At 48.4% G+C, this 19,701-nt stretch overlaps 1 protein-coding gene across 2 annotated transcripts in view; it reads right to left on the bottom strand.

Moving 5' to 3' along the window:
- The window catches only part of NSFL1C (NSFL1 cofactor), a 336,045-nt gene extending 330,067 nt beyond the window's left edge, over positions 1-5,978 (bottom strand). Inside the window, exon 1 of one of the 2 annotated variants that reach the window (XM_069650916.1) lies at positions 5,725-5,978. In XM_069650916.1, coding sequence (XP_069507017.1) covers positions 5,725-5,829 — 105 coding nt within the window. In that variant the 5' untranslated portion in view covers positions 5,830-5,978. Of the gene's footprint in view, positions 1-5,718 lie in introns of both variants that reach the window. The other variant, XM_069650915.1, reaches the window with a different exon arrangement.
- Positions 5,979-19,701: the final 13,723 nt, after the last annotated feature.

Raw genomic sequence — 19,701 nt, 5'->3', positions numbered from 1 at the left:
ATACCCTCATTCAAGGTGGACCATATCTTTGCACTATTCTTAGACTCAATTGTATGCAGCACTCTTTCTCCATCTATCTGGTACATTCTGGCTTGCCGTCTTATATTGCAATTTATATTTTTTGGCTGAAGTGATTCTTTTCGGTGTGCCAAAGTACCTTAGTGCTCTTCATCGGCTGTCTTTTCCTATTTTGTAAGAACAAGATCAAAGGCATGTCTATGTTTAAAGCTTTGTTTGCTCCCCACTCCCCCTACTGCTTTCCTTAAATAAAGCCAAGGTTGCCTCATATGAGGTTTCAACTTCCTTCATCCCCGGTTCTGCCATGCAGCCTGGTCTGCTAATGCGGGCATTAAGTTCATTCACAGCCGAGGATGTCTACATAAACCTGTTTTGGCCCCCAATGATCTGCAAATCATATTTATAGGAGCGTTTCCCTATATCCACTTTTATAGGGGTCTCCCAGGTCAATAGAAGTAAGCTATGATCACTTTGAATTTGTGGTAATAGCCCTCAAGAAGCTCCCACTATCCACAGATATAATCTATTGTCGCTGACTGCTCCTTACGGGCCAATGTAGGGTTCATCGGCAAATCTCCCATTATGGTGCCATTGAGCATAGTAAAACTATGCTCTTCCATCAAAGGGACCCAGCGAGTCCTGGCATGATCAATTTCATGATCTAGGTGGTCGCCTGCCTGGATGTTCAAATCCCCCATAATGAGATTTCGTCGTTCTATCCCCGCATATTAAATCCAGAGCGTACTCCATTTACTCAATACATTTGTCTGGTATGGCCTTGTGATTCCAACAAAAATTAAGGATCGCCCTCGTCCATCATTAACTGTTAGTTTAGACAGATGTGTTAAATATCATCCTGGGTTCTTCATACATACTGTTAAATAGGTTTGCCGGTGGGCGGCCCTTACTTGCCTTGATTGCAGGAACTACAGTTAATACATAGCCATGCCACACCGGTTGGTCTACCAGCCATGCGTCGTGCAAGGCCATTAGATCAAGACCCATCAACGAATTGATATCGTCAGTGAGGAGGTGCTTAAACCCTCTAGCATTAGTTTCTAAAGATCACTTTCCTGTGGCCCCCTCTGCTGGTCTCAATCAACACTTGCCCTGGAATTCTCCTGACCCCTCCTACTTCTGTCATGCTGGTTCCTGTCTTTATTACCGAGGTCAACCACCAAACCGGTTCCTCATATTCTTCCCTTTCGTGTTCCCCCCTCAAGCTTATATTTCTTTTTTGCGATCAGGGATCTGTTCATAAATCCTTAAGATGTTACCCCTCTTACTGTTTGTTCTCACTTCATCCTGCTCTTGTTCTAATTCAAAGCCTTGTTAGAAGTGGTTTGTTTTAGCCGTCCACACAGTATTTGCTACCCGTTTGGATGGCTAGATAAGTCTCGCCCTCGCCAGGTTCTTCTCACTCAAGAATTCAACCTCTGCAATATCCACAGACTGGATTTCCTCCACGCTCTATGTTTCAGCAAAAGGACTCAACACACATGACCTATTCATGATATATCGCAGAAAGCCCTCTTCTAAAGCCCACGATCAACGTGGTTTGATTTCTGCCTCTGTCAACATGATGTAATAACAACCGATATTGTCTCCTCTCTACCTAGAATGGTAGACATCCGTTTTCCTCTTTCTGGTTATCCTATCTTTTGAACCGTATTTAGTTTGAATCACAGTCTTTTCACTCAGTATGTACCTCCCCCGTTGTTAGCCATTTTGGATTCCACCATTCCTTAATTTATTCCTCTTCTTTAATTTATGCCTATAATAGTCTGGCCTTTTCCGCTTTCATCCATTTCCCCAAATTCTACATTTGGGGAGCAACTGCTTATGGTTGACTCCCTCGTCAATATATGACACGTCAGCCTCTCCCTGATCACTCATTTGGTTGTGGGCCAGCGAGTCTGAATCAATATCTCTTGTTCTGACTGGACCGTCAGGTCAAGCAGGGCCCCTTCTCTTAATAAATCCTCAACTCGTAAAACTTCCCCTGTGGCAGTTACGTTTGTTACCTGCTCTATGGAATCCACAGCCTCCTCGCATGTTATCGACCTTTCCTCCCTGTAAGTACCGTCCCTTCCACCCTGGACCTTACCCTCCCGCATATTCCCTCAAGCACTTTCTTTTGGCAGAGTAGACAAGTTGTGCATAAAAGCCCTTGAACCAAATGCCACAGATTTATTTGGCGGCCTTTGGTTTTCTTAGCAAGTTGTAAAGATTTAGCCCCGCCTTTCTTCATTTTAAATATTTGGAAAGTAGATTCATGTGCAGTTCGAGTTGTGGTTACTTGAGGATTAGATGGAGGTGAGAAAGGGGAGGGAGCAGGGGGGGAGGAAGAGAAGATGTGTTACAAGCCGTAAGCAGTACCATAGTTTGGGAGTGAGGATACCGACTGACCACTTGACGCCTACCGGTCATATATGAAATAGGCGCCGACAGTGGTCGCAGCTGAGTGGGCATTAGGACCGCATCCGATACCTCCTCTATAGGGTCTTGCCCTCTAGTATGATGTTCTCTTATCTCATCCCCTGGGGAGATGATAAACATTTGTGTCATTTGTCCGTAAGGGGTAGTTCTGTCAGTTGTCACTTTTCTTACATCCCGGCTTTGATTACACACGACCGCCCCCATTCTCCCCCATTACTTTCTTTAATAAGTACTCCAGGTTTGGGGTATAATTTTCCCAAGCTGATATTTTTTTCAATTTCTCTTTTGCAATTCCTAACTGTTGTTGCATATTTTTATCCATCCCTTCATATAATTTAGTTTGTGCTAGCAGAGCTGTATTCATAGCTGCTAACGTTAAGTCAGTTGCCAACGTGTTGCCTTGCATTTGACCCAATCATCTTATGGGTGTAGGATTAGCAAATGATAGACAATTCACAGGGGGTTGATGCTGATGAAGCTGGGTACAAAATTGGGGAGTGCGATAGGTTCAGTCAGGAAGGAGGTTCAGTCAGGAAGGAGAACAAAGACCTAGAGTCTCCGGCTCCCCCAGACCCCCACTGCACCCGTTTCACTAAGGGAGTTAATTTCCACAGGGGCAGGGGGCATATTCGTTTTCACTAAGCCTATTCCCACAAGTCCATTTGACTCCACACCTTGTTCCCTGTGGAGTAGTAGTTCATTTTGCAGTTCTCTTGCTACTTTGGTGTAATACTAATGCGAAAGACGAGCTAATAACAATATGGCGACGATGCCCAGCCATCTTGGACATTCACCTTCCATCACCCCAACGAAAGCCTAGGTTTTCGTGAGCTCACTAAAATAAACGTGCATCTCTGCAGCAAAGGCAAGGCAAGGTCACATAAATATTGTTGCCGAGTGGACTTACTGTAGAGAATAGTTATTGTATTCTCTGCTGAAGGGCGAGCTAGAGAGGGAGTCGGAACGCTCTGCGGGTGCAGTGATAAGGGGTACTGGGAATTAATGCAAGGAGGGGGGAAGCTGAGTTTTTCCACTTCTGGCTGGGTTTTTCCACCCTTTGCCCCTTCTACTTGTGATCTGCTCTTCTGCCAAGGGCAGTCATAACTGAGAAGGGTGGGGACTTTCCCAATAAATAGAAGAGGTTTTCCTCTGTTGAAGTTAGAATTTGGACCCCCGGGTGAAGCAGTCTCGCTGAGGGAGGACGCTCCGCTCCAGATCCCATTAACACAAGTGAATCTCTCTGCCTAACTGCTCTGGGACTAAGCAGTGTTGCTGGTGGCCGAGATGAAGGGGTCTTCTGCAACCATGATAATGGTGATGATTTCTCTGTATAATCTACTACATATCTGTGAAGTATGTAAAGAGGTGAATAAGGGCCTATAACGCGCCATTTAAAGGTTTTCTATAACTATTGGTCTAAGCGGGATGTTTTGAGTCAAATAACTGGTTTTGTCAGGCCAGGGGAAAGTAAGTCTGAGGTTCACCCCACGTGGCCAAGCAAAAGCAAAACCTTTGTGTATCAGTTCCAGCATCAGCGGCTGAGTAATCAATCCCTCCCCCTCAATGGATCTGGGCTTTGGTTGACTGGGGACACCAAATTCTGTTACAGGGGCCTCGGAAAAGGCTTCCATCATAGTAGGAGAAACCCAGGGGCTCAAATTCCCGTTAGCTCCGAATGAACTTTCTCATCCATTTGCAATAGCACCTCTACGATACACGTATCCGGTATGCCCATAGAATCTGATAACGTTTTCCCACCTTTATCAGCTGGCATTACTGGAGTGTTACCCACCATGATTGGGCCCCTATGTTTTGCCCAGAGGCCTTGTATATCCCCTGTCAAGTGCTTGCTGCCTCTGGTTGTTTTTTCTCCCCAAAACAGGCAGCATGCCCTTAGTTTTTTCGGAAACTGCAGCTTAACCTTCAGATCTTTCAAACACTGCAAGTCCTCCGTCTCAGGCATTGCTGTTTTCAGAGTATATACACGTGTGTCATAGGGGCACCTGGACGATTAGGCACAAATCCAATAATCCACAATTGAAAGTAAGCAAAAGTGAACATTAAAATAGAACATGTTAAAACAGACCCAACCACCACACCTTCACCAACCAACAGCACTCTGCAGTGCACTCCGTTGGTGCAATTTTCCAGTGCTCTAAAGTAAAGAAAAAGAGAAAATACTGGTATTAGGTTATGAGTCCCCCCTCCTCCAGGCTGTAGTCTGTCCTTTTAGATGTCCCTCGGTGTATACCTCTTTGACGGGGGATCACAGTACAGTCCTCAGCAGGTACCAGGTATCCACTGCACCCTGCAGTTCACTCTGTTGGTGCACGCAGCAACCTGCCTGTTTTATGGCAGTCTGGAGGAAAGGGGGCAGGGGCAAAAGCAGCAACCAAAAATCAATGTTCCTGTGCTCTCTTTGCCGTGAGATCACGGCACCGTCCTCAGCAGGTACCAGTTACCCAACAGCACTCTGTAGTGCACTCAGTTGGTGCACTGTAGTTCTTGTGGTGGTGTCAATACACACATTAGGTGGTGTGTATGTCTTGACCCACAGGGCCTGGAAATCTCTAAAAGATGGTTCATAATGGTTCTACACTCAGTTTTATTATCTGTCCTTTGTGTATTAAAATGCCATCTGCCACTAATGTTACCAAACAAGTTAATCGGAGGTGGATTTGGATCCGAGCCATACGATTTTGAAGCACTGTCTCGCCTAAAGTACCCTGGCAAACTATTCTAATCTACTCTCAGACGAGTAGGGGCGAATCTGCTTTAAGAGGCCAGGAGCTAGATGATCGGGCAACGGGGCTCTGTAGGTCGAAGGGCATGATTCTCGGCGAGATTCGATGTTTTTTTGGGGAGGTGTGATTCTGATCACGGGTCGTAGGATGTTGGTAGCAAGGGAAATGGGTGATCTCAAATGTTGGAGGGCGATGTGTCTGCTCTACGTGAGCAGTTGTTGGGGAGCTGGTCCAGCTGCTCTTGAAACCAGGTTTTGTGGAGGACAGAGTAATGATGGCCTCCCAATCCAGGAGGTAATGCCCATACTAGATGGTGAAAGAGACACGGTGCAGGCAATATATAGTAGTGGTACTGCTCTGGCAGTGGAGCAACTGGATGACGCTGCTCTTTCAAACCAAGTGTTCGGAAAGTGGTGCTGCTTGGTCAGAGCAGGTGTTGGTGGACGCTGCTGTTTCATCTATCAGTGATGGAAATAAATGGTCATTGCTACTATTGGTCGCCTGTACCACTCTATACCTGTACCTGTAGGTCCCAGCCCGCGGACTCCAAGAAAAAGCGCGCCCTCTCCTCTTCGGCCCCAGTGACTGCCACAAACTCCCGTACCGCCTCTTGCTGTAACTGAGCCATCTTCAATGTGCACCGATCTCAGCGCTCCGGCAGGGAACAATCGCATGTGCTCTATGGTTCCGGTGTTCCCTGCCATCAACTCTATGGTTCCCATCCTCCTCCTCATTCCTCAGACCTTCCGGATCTCTATGGTTTGCATAACATCGTTTTGCCCGCAGAAAGGCAATGTTATTATATGCACATTACAAACAGAAAAAACGATCACTAAGGCGGCTACAGACAAAAGCGCAGAGTACTATGGCGGTGAAAGAAGAATGGACAAACAACGAAACTATGAAGTAGAATGTTTAATGTTTGCAACCTACAGCGGTGACACCATTCCTCAGGTTCTGAGGAATCAGCGTGGTGCACCATAACGGGACCATTGCAAACATTGAGAACTCCGCAATAAATGAACACTGTTGCAGTGCTGAAGCTGGGGCACGGTGTAACTTGATTACATCACAATTACATGCGGACTTCAGGCACAGTCCAAACAAGCACTGTTTTGGGCGTTTGCCGTTGTTTATTGCATTTTACGTGTACAGGTAAGAATGCTGTAAATACTTAGACTCTACTTACCCAGTTGCTTCCGAACCTTTCTGCAAGTTATTGTTTGCAGACAAGTAACGTTAGTAAAATAGGCATAGTAGTTAGACTGTGTTGTGGGGCCAGCGGCAGTCACGCGGCTGGCCTCATTGGGGCCCAGCTCCATGCTAATATGCTGGGGTCACCATGACTTACAAGCTGGTCCACTGCAGAGCCCTGGGAGGCTTTGCGGCACAGCCTGAGTGCCGGAGCACCGTGGATGTCTGGAGCATCCTAGATGATGGGTGCCTGGGCTGGACCCAGGGCACCGGGCTGGTTGGGGCCCAGAACAGCAGGGACCTGCAGGGCCGTGGTCACACAGCGTGGGGCCTGCAGGCCAGGGCCGCAGGACTGTGATCACATGGTGTAGGCCTGCGGGCCCACAATGAGAGACGGAGACAACAGGAGTTCCATAGTTGGAGTCCGCAGCTGTTCTTATCACGTTATCACAAGATTCTCAGAGAACTGGTTTACCACTCAGTGTTTACCCCACGATAACAACGAAACAAAGTAGAGTCCTACCTGGTCTTTGGAAATGGCGTGCAGAGATAGAGACTTTACCTACTTCACCCTCTCCTTGCCTCCGACACGGCAAACAGAGGATGTCGCAGGGAAACCCTCGTAAGGGGAAAAAACCCTGTGTGGCTTGTGAGCGTGGATCGGTAGTCTCTGTCGTAAGAGCTGATATTGCCGTTGTTTCACTGTAGTAGCACTTCCGGATAGCGGAAGAAGTTGTATTGGGAATCCGGAGATGAGAACTGGGAGGGCTCAGCGGGTAGCGGGAGCTTTAAAGACAAATAAAGAAAGAAGGTAAGTGTATGTAGATATTACGGATGTGACTGTTGGAAGAGCGGACTGTTTTGTTCCCCACCTACCGAGTTGCGATATGGTACTACTCAAATTAGAAGAGTGGAAGTGTATGCTGGGAATTGAAGTCTGAGTGCAGGCGGTTATCTGAATGGTATTGAAGAAAGTGAGAGAGGTTAAGAACTATAGCCCTATTGTGTGAAGCGATTGAAAAGAAGACGGAAAGGAACAAGACCTACTATGTCGTAAATGCTAAGGCTTGCCGAGTCTGCCGGTGCAGCAGTTTCCGTTTGGCTCACACGGAATTGGGCGGGTGGTGTTTGTCTGGAAGGAAAATAGGGATTGGAAGAGAGGGTTAGTATAGTAATTGTGTAGAGAGCAAGATATCGAAATAACTGGATTGAGGATTTCCTAGACGATAATTTACGGAGCGTAACCACTAAAGGTAGTAGCAACGCACTGCGGCTTCCGTTCAGGTGCTGATGTACTGTGTCCCGATATGTGGGCGCAGTATCCTCAGGTAACTGCGGGAACCCTGGACCGACACCCTGTGCGTACGGCGCCATCTCGGGAGCAACGTTATGAATCGAAGGCATGTAGCGCCGGCGGCGCCACAATGACCATCCACGTGTACCCTTTGTAACAGTTCTGCTGCACGTGCCTGCAGGTGCTCTTTTTATTAGCTTTGACCACAGTCATGGCACATCTTAAAAGGGCAATACACGTGGGAGGTACACATCCCCTTAAAGGGGTAATACACATGGGAGGGTCACACATTACACTCCTCCTTTTTCTTAAGGAACAAAATAAATGTAGAGGGCGCTAGTGACCCAAGCAAGATGGCTGCTCCCATGTGAGCTCCCGCACGGCCCAACAAAATCCTAATTAATCCTGTCATCTCCTGTTAATTAGGATTAACGAGTACTGCTTCTAAACTGCAGCACATGTTGCCACAAAAGCCTTAGGCATCAATCGGGCAGAAAATTGGCAATCCTTGGAGCCCGGCGCAGCCGAAATCCCGACCGACACGCCCGGGTGGTGAGGGAGACCAAGAGGCCCGCCGGTGCCCGTCTGCCTGCGCCAGTCCTGCCGGCGAGGTGTCAGCGGCCGCGGCAAAGCACAGCAGTGGGAGCGACTCCGAACGGCCCCTGGCAGGTCGAGAACACACGGGCACCATCGCCGACTACAGCGAGAGCCGGCTCTGAAGTGCACTGCCTGGCTAAGGGAGGAGAGGGGATTGGCCAGGCCCGCAAACACAGTCTCCTGAAGCTCCGCGGTGGACTGAGGGCCATGAGAGGAGCCGAAGCCGGCGAAACAACACCGTTGCCCCCTCCCGATTAGGAACGGTGCAGCGCCGTCTGGGAAGGTCCCCCCGGTGGGGCGGGGACGGCCCCCCCCGCGGCCTGTCACTGCTGGCCGCTCTGCGCCCCATTCCGGCAGCAGCTCACGACAGGCCTGCCTGGTTCAAGGGAAAGAAATTGGCAGAGGCCCCGCGCCCTGCAGCACACCCAAGGCGCAGTCCCGCCCAGCAACCGGGGCCTCGGCCGAGCACAACAGAGGTGGGGGAGGCCCACGAGCAGCTGCGGGAGAGTGGCAGAGCATTCAGATATGGTGTCTGCAGCGCGGGGGGGCGCCCCAGGGACACTGTCCATCGGGCTGAGGGTCGGGCCCACCCGGGTCCACCCCCACGAGACACTGCAGACGGTGTTAGCACATACGGCGGCTGGTCCACCACAAACCAGCACAGTATGCCTGTTCCCACGCAATTTTGAACAACTCAAAACCCGGAGAGGTGCATCAGACAGCCAGGCTAGTCAGCAACCCCGAAAACCCCTTAGTGGCACACGGCCCCTCGACCAAACAGCGAGGTTACCTAGAACCGACGCCCGGCGCCATTACCTCAGTCCACCAGTCGGTCGAACCAGCAGAACAACATCCACACAGCGCATGCAAGCGCGCAGTGTGGATATAATGCCTATCTGACTCACTGCTGCTTTGTATATAACATCGGTTTACCTCATTGTCCTTATGTATATTTTATGATGACTGCAACTAAGCTTCGAAAATTCTTGTAAATGTTGCGCCCTGATACCTTTGGGTACGCTCGCGCAGTCTAAATAATAGAACAAACAAACACGATGGGGAAATCCGACAAGTTGCAACGCAAAGGGGGCACTTCGTCCAAACAACCAAGATATAATTGCGAACCAGAATCCCCACAGCAGATATCCGGCCAAGAAGAATGCGAATCACACACGCTCGACATTAGAGCACTGCTCCTAGAATTGAAAAATGGAATCAGCAGCCTGGATAGTAAATTGGACGACCTCTCATCCAAGGTAGACCAGGTGCAACATAGGCTAGACAACCACAGCGAGCGATTGGATGGGGCAGAGCAACGAATATCCAACGTCGACTACGGAATGATATCCCTCACCACTAGAGTGGCGACTCTTGAAGCCCAGATGAAAACAGCCAATCCACGGAATGAAGACCTCGAAGGGCTCTCGAGGAGGAACAACATCAGGATAGTCGGGGTAAGGGAGAAACAACTTCAAGTCAAAATGGAGGACCACGTCGAGGAGATGTGCAAGTCCCTCTTCGGTCCAGAAGCACTCTCGCATTTATTTGTCATCGAAAGGGCCCATCTGAAACCGGCATCAAAACCCATCGTCGGTGCGCCCCCTCAACCAATAATCGCCAAACCCCTCAATTATAAAGACAGAGATGCGATCCTACGAATGGCCAGGGAGCAAGGCGAGCTACAACACGACAGCGACACGGTTCACTTCTACCCCGACTTCTCGCCAGCCGCTCAGGCCCAAAGAAGGTCCTTCACCAACATCAAACAACATCAAACAAAGACTCCGATCCAATCAAATCCCTTATTCAATGCTGTTTCCCGCTAGCCTCAGAATACAACACCAGGGAAGGACACAGTTTTTTCAAACACCAGAAGAAGCACACACATATCTGGATCAAGCTGGCTGCAGTCCACCAGAGAACAACCAACCACGTGCACAGAGGGAACGGGCCCAACGGAATCCACCATAGGCAACTACAGGCAACAGAACACCGCATTAACTGAAAGAATATTCCACCGGTACACCCCACAAGGGTTTACACACCCCATGGCCGTGCGACTTGGGAGGATCCTAGCACACCTAGCACAGCAATGTTCAAGACCACCAGTTTCACGTTATTAAGTTGGGTCTACATGACGAGCGAGTTGGGGATTGCTCGTGAAGAAAGGGAGGGGGATTTACACCAGTTGGGAGTTAACAAGTTGCATCAAGTTCAAGGCTGCCCACATGCGCTGCCCACGAGGAGACCACGCGACGATCTGCACCCCCCCGCCACCACACACCGCCTCCCCCTTTTGATGGCAAATCACCCAAAACTGCTGGCGCAAAAAAAACAAAAGACAGCACCTTCACCGTAGCCACATGGAATATCAAAGGAGGTAACCAGCCGGCCAAAGTGAGAAAAATGACTCAATATGTACGTCATCACAAGATCGACATAGCTCTTATTCAGGAGACCCACCTATCCCCGACCACCGAACGTCCTTGGGCAAAGGACTGGGGCTGCCACCGATATTTCGCTTCATTCTCGTCGTATGCTAGTGGGGTGGCTATCCTGATCAATAAAACGATTAACTTCAAATTAATCTCAGAAAGGAGAGACACAGAGGCCAGATCGCTACTGATACGTGGAACAATAGATGGTGAAGACATCACCCTGGTAAATTCCTACGGACCAAACACCGACAGCCCCAACAACTTCGAATGGGTAATGACCCAACTAAACTCTGTGGGGCTCTCCACGATCATATGGGGCGGAGACCTCAACACTATGCTCAATCCCTCTAAAGATAAATCGCATACATCATCTGCAACCCCTTCCAAAGCAAGCATGCAAATTAGGGAAATCTGCGGAGCCTACCACCTCGTCGACATCTGGAGAAACAAACACCCGACACCAGAGACTTCACCTTCCACTCCTGGGCACATAAATGCATCTCAAGAATAGACTACCTCTTGGTGTCCGCACACAGCCGTCTGTAATGGGGGGAGTGCAACATCCAACCACGTGCACTATCGGATCACTCCATGGTGTCTCTGGAGTGTACCAACGCACAGGCAATCAAACCTACTCCGCATGGGAGATTCAAACCCAGAGCGCTACAGGACACCATTTTCGCAGTCGAGCTCCGATCAGAATTAACATCCTTCTTAGACGTCAACCAAGGTTCAGTGACTTTGGCCGGTACTCTGTGGGAGTCCACGAAGTGCTTCACCAGGGGAGTCTGTATGGCAAAAGAATACGGAATTTTAAAACTGATACGAAGAGAACTGTACAATAGCGAAACTCGCCTTAAAGACCTCGAAAGCTCCCTCTTGTTGAGCAACAACCCACAGGTCCTCGCTGAAATCAAAAAGGAGCTGGAGACATTCAGGAACACAGCCGAAAGGGAGGTGAAATTCCTCGACCGCCACCGAAAAATCCGCCAATACGGCAAAGGGCAACAACCCGGAGCCCTCCTGGCGAGACTCATAGCAGCTGACAGAAAACCTACGTCAATTGAGTCAGTGACTGATCACTCCGGCAACACCGTCCACTCCGCAACTGAAATTGTCGAGACATTCCGCCATTTTTATCAGGACCTGTACGACTCAAGCTACTCCGTAAGCCCGGACGAGCTAACACAATGCCTAAACACAGTGGAGCTCTTCTGGGTCGACTCGGAGCCCAGAGAACTTTGAACGCCCCCATCACCACCGACGAGATCCTCAAGGCCATCAAGGAGCTACCCCACACAAAAGCACCTGGTCCAGACGGCTTGACCAGCGAATTTTATAAATTCTTCGCTGAGCTGCTCGCCCCGCTACTCCTCCAAGTGTATGAGGAAGCCCTGACCAACGACCAACAGCCGCCAACCCTGTACATGGCCAACATCATACTCTTGCACAAACCTGGCAAGGACCCAACCCACTGCGGCTTCTACATGCCCATATCTTTGATAAATCTTGACAACAAAATCTACGCAAAAATTCTAACAAAGCGACTATTGCCCCTCATGCCTGCCATGGTACTGGGCGAGCAGGCAGGCTTCATCCCTGGAAAAAACACCTAGTTCGGGATAAAACGAATGTTTGGAGCAATGGAAGCACTCGACGCGGACAGCCAAACGGTGGCGGTGCTACTTGATGCCGAAAAGGCATTCGACTCGGTCGATTGGCCCTTTCTCTTTACAATTCTCGAGAGGATGGGCCTAGGCAAATGCTTCATACACCTGCTCTCACTATTTTACAAAAAGCCAATATCCAACATCATACTAGGAGGCTTGCGATCAGCTAACATTCACCTCCGAAGGGGGACCAGACAAGGCTGTCCTCTCTCCGCACTGCTATTCGCTCTCGTAATGGAACCATTGGCTTCTGACCTGCGCCTACACCACCTCCACAGAGGCCTCTCATTCGGGCCCCACAGGATGATCATCTCCTTGTATGCAGATGACGTCACCCTGTTCCTCCAGAATGCTGAGGAGAACCTGAACGCCGTGATGAGACCAGTTATTCAATTCGGACACTTCTCAGGACTAAGAATTAACAACACCAAATCCGTCATCTTCCCACTCACCGCCGCAACCATCAAATTCACAGACGACTTTGGCTTCCAATGGCAACGCTCAAATGTGAGATATCTAGGCATTCACATGTCCAGACTGAAAGAAGACATTGTACGTGATAATTACGAGGCCACACTCGCCTCCATCCAACTCTGGATCGACAGGTGGAAGTCGCTGCCGCTGACCCTCTTGGGCAGAGTACCACTGGTAAAAATTATCATTCTGCCAAAGCTAGTGTACCTATTTGTGAATATCCCTTTGCTGCTCCCCCAGAGGCTCCTGCAACGCATTAAAAGCATGGTCCTTGACCTCATCTGGGCTGGCAAGGTGGCGAGAGTTGCATACACCACATTGACTCTACCAACTCGGCAAGGGGGTTTGGCCCTTCCGGACCTGGAAGGCTACTACTGGGCCGCCCAAGCACAATTTTTGAGCCACTGGTACGCAACACAGTTTATAAGGCCTCATGTACAAATCGAGAGGGCACTTGCATCTCCACACCTCCTTCGTGCCATAATTTTCGGTCACTTCTCAACCGGCCAACGTTCAATGAACCCCGTCGCCACCACCTACTCAATATGGAGGAATATAGCTAAGAAAAACGATGTCACAACCAGATTCTCCCCGCTTCTCCCAATCAAACACATCCCAGGAATTCCAGTCACATCTGAGAAAGTATTTCTACTATGGACCGCAAAACTCCAGTTGAATGCCATGCACGGTCTCTTCCCGGAGGGAGCCTCCCTGACCTTGCAACAAGCACGAGAAAGGGGAAGCAACAACGCTCTTGACACCTTTGTCTACCTAAGACTACGACACTCGCTGCAGGCGGCAATCCCGACCTTTCCGCATCAACCACCTGATTGGCCGCTGCTACACAACACAATTCAAGCCCAGGGAGAGGGACACCTAGTGACGAATATCTACAAAGCCCTCCTTAGTGAACAAAAACCGTCTTGCTCAAAAGCAAAGAAAAACTGGGAAAAAGCGCTAGATACCAGAATCCCTGACAATGAATGGGCCTACGTACTAAACCTAACGCAAAAGGTTGCGATAAACCCGAGATTTAAATTGATTCACTTCAACTTCATTTCCCAAACGTACCACACCCCCAAGTGACTCCATACTCAAAGAGAATCAATATCCGCAGAATGTCATAGATGTGGAGCGTCGGAGGCAGATTTTCTTCACCTAGCATGGTCCTGTCCGCCTGTAGCCACCTTCTGGAACGCAATCTTCGAAAAAACTTCGGCGATAGTAGGAACAGACCTCGATATAGACCCTAAAACGGCGATGCTCGGCTTGACGCAATCGCTGCCGGATACGGTCAGGAAACTGAAGGACTTATTACTCATCCTAGCGCGGAGAAGAGTTGCATGCACCTGGGGCAGAGGCCCCCGCCCCCCAAGCTCCCAGCTCTGGCTTAAAGACATCACATACTGTCAAGACGTAGAGACAGACTTCTTAAAGACTCTACCGCGACACTCACGCCCCCCAGACATTTGGGGGCATACATTGCGTTCCTGTTGTCAACGACAGACACATCCGGCTCACAGCCACCATCCCTGTCACAGAGTCCAGTCACCAGCGTACTGCACAACGACTCGGCCACCAAGGCGGCACCAAGCAAATAACTGTCCAAGTTTAAAGACTATGCTAATTCAAGGGGCGAGGGTGGCGGGGGGAGGAGGGAGCGGGTTTCAAGTTTTGGTCAGCGCATGGCCTCACTGTTTGTTATGTTGAAAATACCAATAAAGAAAGTTTTTTTAAAAAAAAGGAAAAAAACAAACGTTGCTGAGCCATACATGAATCCCCCTGCACCCACCGTTACAGAACAACAATACTTATCACTTGGGAATTGTGGGGTAGACAAACAGTCAAATATGCCACTGACACATAGATAGGTACAGCACATACTAACACATTCTAAACATACTCAGCGGGTGACAATCGTGGTCGGTGAACTTCCGGAATCCAAGCAGTTGTATCACAGTTTACAAAACCCTTTATTAACCTTGGGTTTGGAGGAGCCAGAGATTTCATGGGTAGGGCCGAGTCTGGGGGTCAGGGTTGGATCTAGGAGCCCACCACAGGCAGAGCTCAGGAAATAGCATTCGATGCGCAAAAATCTCGCACAGGGCACAATGGCAGACAAGCGAGAAAGTACATATGAAATGCAATATCGGAAGCTATACTTCAACCCTTCTACATATGATGCATGCAAGTATAGCTGTCGATATTTCATTTGAAATGTGCTTTCTCGCTTGTCTGCCATTGTGCCCTGTCTGAGATTTGTGTGCCCCCACCACAAATGCAGACCCAACAGGTGGCTCAGTTCTGTTGTTTGGCTGATACTTGTTAAGTACCAGTTGAACAACAGAAATGAGCCCCCTGCTGTTCTTTAAACTGCGTTTAAAGACCTTGCCCCCGGCTAGTGTCATGCAAACCTAATTACATAACATTAAACTGGAGGGGGTTGGAGGGGGGCCTTCAGCGGCCGCACCTTGGTCTGACGCTGCTTTGCTCGCAATCATGCCTGGACCATCAACAAAAAAAGAAAACCTGGCAGTCAGGCCGAAATGAAAGCAGTGAGTGCGTTATCCTCTTTTCTGTTATTTATTTATTCTTTTAAATTGTTAGGAGTTTAGGAGTGGGTGAGCAGCTGGTGGGGCTTGTGGCCGGCCCCTGCTTTGGGCAGGCACCGGCCCTTGAGGTGGGTCGGGCCAGAGCCTCCGGGCTCACCCAGCTCTATGTAGGCAGAGGGGAGATAGTGTTGTTGGGGATAGGCCAGCCCTGGCTACATATGAAAATCAAAAACCCTGAAATGTACGTCATGCAATGCTGCAGCCATAGTGGTTCAAGTCTGCCCAAATATACTTAAGAGTCCACGCAACGGCACCACCCACATGTTTAAAAAAAAAATCCAAACACTGGTTGGGTGATCTATACCATGCTCTTGTGTCTGAGGGTAATGATATGATATGATAGGTTATTTATAACTGCTTAATACCCAGAGGTTTCTTAGCGCGTACCCGGGGATCAAACCTATGTTGCTCTGTCTTGTTTCCAAGGTGAGCACGTTGCCACTGAGCTATCCTCCTGTGCACTTTTAACACCATTACCTAAGCAATGAGCAAGTCAATATTCAGATCCCAGGAACATCGTACCAGCTGTCCAGTTCACAAAGGGGTTATGACGCTGGAGCCAAGGAATGCCTAGAATGATGGGCTAATGTGCAGCCTTTATTAAATCAAATCGAATGACTTCAGAATGGGATGATAGGCAAATCATGACTTCTGAGATCTGTTCCTTAATAGGTCCAGAAGAGAGCAGTGTTCCGCCTACTCCTTCCACGGGAATGGGACAGAGGTGGATTCATGAGAAATCTGGTGTGTCATGGCCTATTCATCATTTAGGAAATTACCAGCCGCTCCGCAGTCTGTAAGGGCTGGTTTCTCATGTAGTATCCAGTCAGATAGATGAATATACACCACCTTAACTGTGTCTTGTGCGTTATGAGCTTGAGAACACAAGAGTTCCCCCTTATACGTGGTTCCCATTACGGACAGTGTTTGCCATTTCCTGCCTGTCTGGGTGGTGCAATCGTGCACTCTCTCACCAGGTGTTTATTGTAGCCACAGTTCATGCAGAGACCCTGAGTTCTGCAGTGATTCTGTTCCTCAGGAATTAGAGGACCCTGAGCTGTGCCGATCTGCATAGGCTCTTCCTCTACAGGATTTCGAAGAGTGGTACAAAAAGTGTCCAATGTCCGCTGAAGACATCCTCTGTCTCTGAGTGGCGTTCATGCAATCGGAAATCAATCTGTAACACTAAGGCAATCGTCTGTTTCAGATTTGGAAGGTCTTGGCACCCTTGAGACTTTGTCCTTAGCTCTTCAGAAAATCCTCCGCGAAAAAGTGTCAGAGCATCTTCAGGCCAGGCCGTCTTGGAACCCATTTGCTTGAATGTTATGTAGGTCAAAATGTCCATAGAGCCCTGCTTTATGTCCAAAAGATGTTCTTCAGAGCTAAAGAGCTTATTGTAAACTCTTGTTGGCTAACATGGCCTGGAAGCTATTTATGAAAACAGAATAGGAATCCAGTACCTGGTTGTTGGTGACAACCAAAGGTGTGGCCCATGCCAACGGCCTGCCAGCTAAATTTGAAACCATAAAAGAGACCTTGAGCGGTCAGTTGGAAAAAACTAAGGTTGCAAAGTAAATGTGACCAAACAGGCCTCCAGAAATTATTTTAATTTCTTTGGGTTTCTCTCGAAAATTTCCCAGAAACCAACGGAGCTGGGGGTAGTTCATTGCGGGCCGCCCATACAGTTACCATCTGTCTTAATGTTGCATTTTTATTTTTTAAATGCTGCACCTCTTGAGTAAGGTCCTGCAGTGCAGCCAATACCTGCTCCATAGTGATGGTATCAGGCATTGCGTACTGTTACAATGTTCGTGGGACTGACCTGAAAGCGGCAGCGTTAGATCTCAGCTGGACTCCAGAAGGGTTAAAGCGCGTCAATGAACCAAACCCCAAAAAGTATCAGTCTTCCCAGATGGAGACTGGAAATACGTGTACCTTATGGGAAAAGCCCAAGGGAATAAACCCTGAAGTGGTTGAAGAAGAAGTTATCCAGTACAGTAGCGATGAAATCCAATGAGGCAGCTTGTAGCAATGCTCCATGGCAGGCATAATACAGGTCGATAGAATGCCGTGGTTAGCCATAAGAGAATTCAGCTGATGTGGAACAACACAAAGAAGCAAGCAGGAGAAGTTCATAAGAACGGAGAGGGTGGGCAGCAGCAAGCAGAGCTGGAGGGTGCAGGTAAATGAATGGCTCCAGGAGCAGAGCAGCTGGTAGGCAGTAGTAAGAATAGAAACAGAAGCAAAGCAGGGAGAAAACACACAGAATCAAGAACAGCATCAGTGCTCATAGAATCGAAGCCACACACAGGTCCTACCGCAGAGGTTCAATAAATACCGTACTTCCTGAGAGCAGCGAGAGTTCCGGTAAGCGTTTCCAAAGGCTGTAACGCCACACTGTATTCCTGCAGCGTCTAAACATGCCGCCATGTTGAAGGGGCAAACACACTTTGTGGATGTAGTTTCTTCCATTGCTGCCAGAGTGACCAGGTATGGGTGTGCTTCCTTACACATTGGTCCTTGGGATTGCTCCTCTCACTGTTCGCAAAGTGTGTCCTGCTGTAAATTTCTGGCACACAATGAACTGTGCCACGTGTTCCAATAGATTGGGTGAAAACCGCTCTTCTGCAGATTGTTGCCGCTAGACTCTCTCGAGGTGTGTGTGCTAGGTAGCAAAACTCCTCCAGCACTACTCTCAATAATTCTAGAGGCATAACTGGCTTTCCAGTGCTATCTTGCCTCAGTGGGGGATAAAGAACACCCCCCGCTTTCTCCGGAAATCCTGCTCTTGTGGAGCTCGACCTTATATCTCAATTAACTGGACAATAGACAGCATGTTAAAGCCCCCTTTGCTAACATGCGCCATCCTGTCATTTAACATTTTCTCTTTCCAAACTAGATTTCAGTGGATAATAGGATGCTTTATAAGCCTCTATGTCTGCGCTTTGTTTCCTCAGGACTCAGGAAAAAATGTCTGTTTGTTTTGAATGTGCTGAGCATGTTACAACTGCTAGGGTCATTGGGAGACTCATTGCTTCTATAAGCCTATCCAAAAGGGCCGCATGTTGCACTGCAGTGCCGTCTTCGCGGAGCAAGCCCCTATTTTTCCAGCGTGACATACCTGCGTGTTCGGTTGACGTCACATAGGCGCAGTCAAAGTACATCGTCAGATCCTCATCCTCAAAATTCTGCAGCGCTTCAATGAGCGCCACTAATTCTGCAGCCTCTGCTGAATAATTCGAAGACAACCTCATGCTTGTTAATGCCTTGAATTCACCATCTCTATTCAGTTTCACTACTGCTGCTCCAGTATGCCTTTTGCGAGACAGGTGTGGCATCAGAGACACAAGGATACACGTTTCAACACCTTTATTAAGTTGGACTGGGTTTGGAGACTTCCTAGCTGGCCTTAATTCTATAATGGAAGTAGTATCGACCATCGAAGTAAATAACATTTTCCAAGTCAGTCAGTCAAATAAAGGAAGAAGTCTGTGTCAGAAACCTGTATTTGCCCTCACGTTTCACAATAACTAAGTGTGGGAAAATGAAAGAAAAGAAAAGAGCGTATGAAAAGAATGTCAGAATAGCAATGAAAGTGGCTCACCACTTCCTTCCCCAAGTTCCGTTCAGTGGGGTTCTTGCAAAGTTCCTTCAAGGTGGGCAGTATGCACAGTTAAAAAATGCCCCATAAATCTGTTCGGCTTGCATCACCTATTTCAATATCAGTTCAATATGCCTCACAGTTCTCTTCAATGGATTCTTTCAGGCTTCCGTCACCCGGTTTTCCACTTGTCAAACAAACCGATATTCACAAAGTTCCTTTTCATTTATTTTCACAGGTGGCCATTGCCTGTCTTCAAACACTTAAACATTGCTGAAACACTTTCCAGTTAAACAGCTCTGCTTAGTAGAGCTTGGGGAGAACTCCCTTTGCCAACCTTTGTACTTCTCTTTCACCTGTCGGAGACCTTTGCAACTGCATAGTATTATAACACCCATGCGTGACCTCTCTGACAGCAGGATCATTATTATTATCACTATGCGTGACCACTCTGACAATAGGGTTGGTGTCTTAATATCTGTGCCTCTTTCACTTGGTTTCATATGTAAGTGATTTCAATCCGGCACTTCACCTAAGTCAATGCCTAGCGTGGGATGCACAACTGAAACCCTTAATTATTTATTTGTGTCTATAAATTCTTTTATTCTGAATGATGTACA

This window comes from Ambystoma mexicanum, chromosome 3p (genome assembly GCF_040938575.1).
Source record: "Ambystoma mexicanum isolate Mex_15411 chromosome 3p, UKY_AmexF1_1, whole genome shotgun sequence".
NCBI lineage: Eukaryota > Metazoa > Chordata > Amphibia > Caudata > Ambystomatidae > Ambystoma > Ambystoma mexicanum.
Note: the sequence above shows the minus strand (reverse complement) of the source record. Positions and strands in the feature narration are given on the sequence as shown.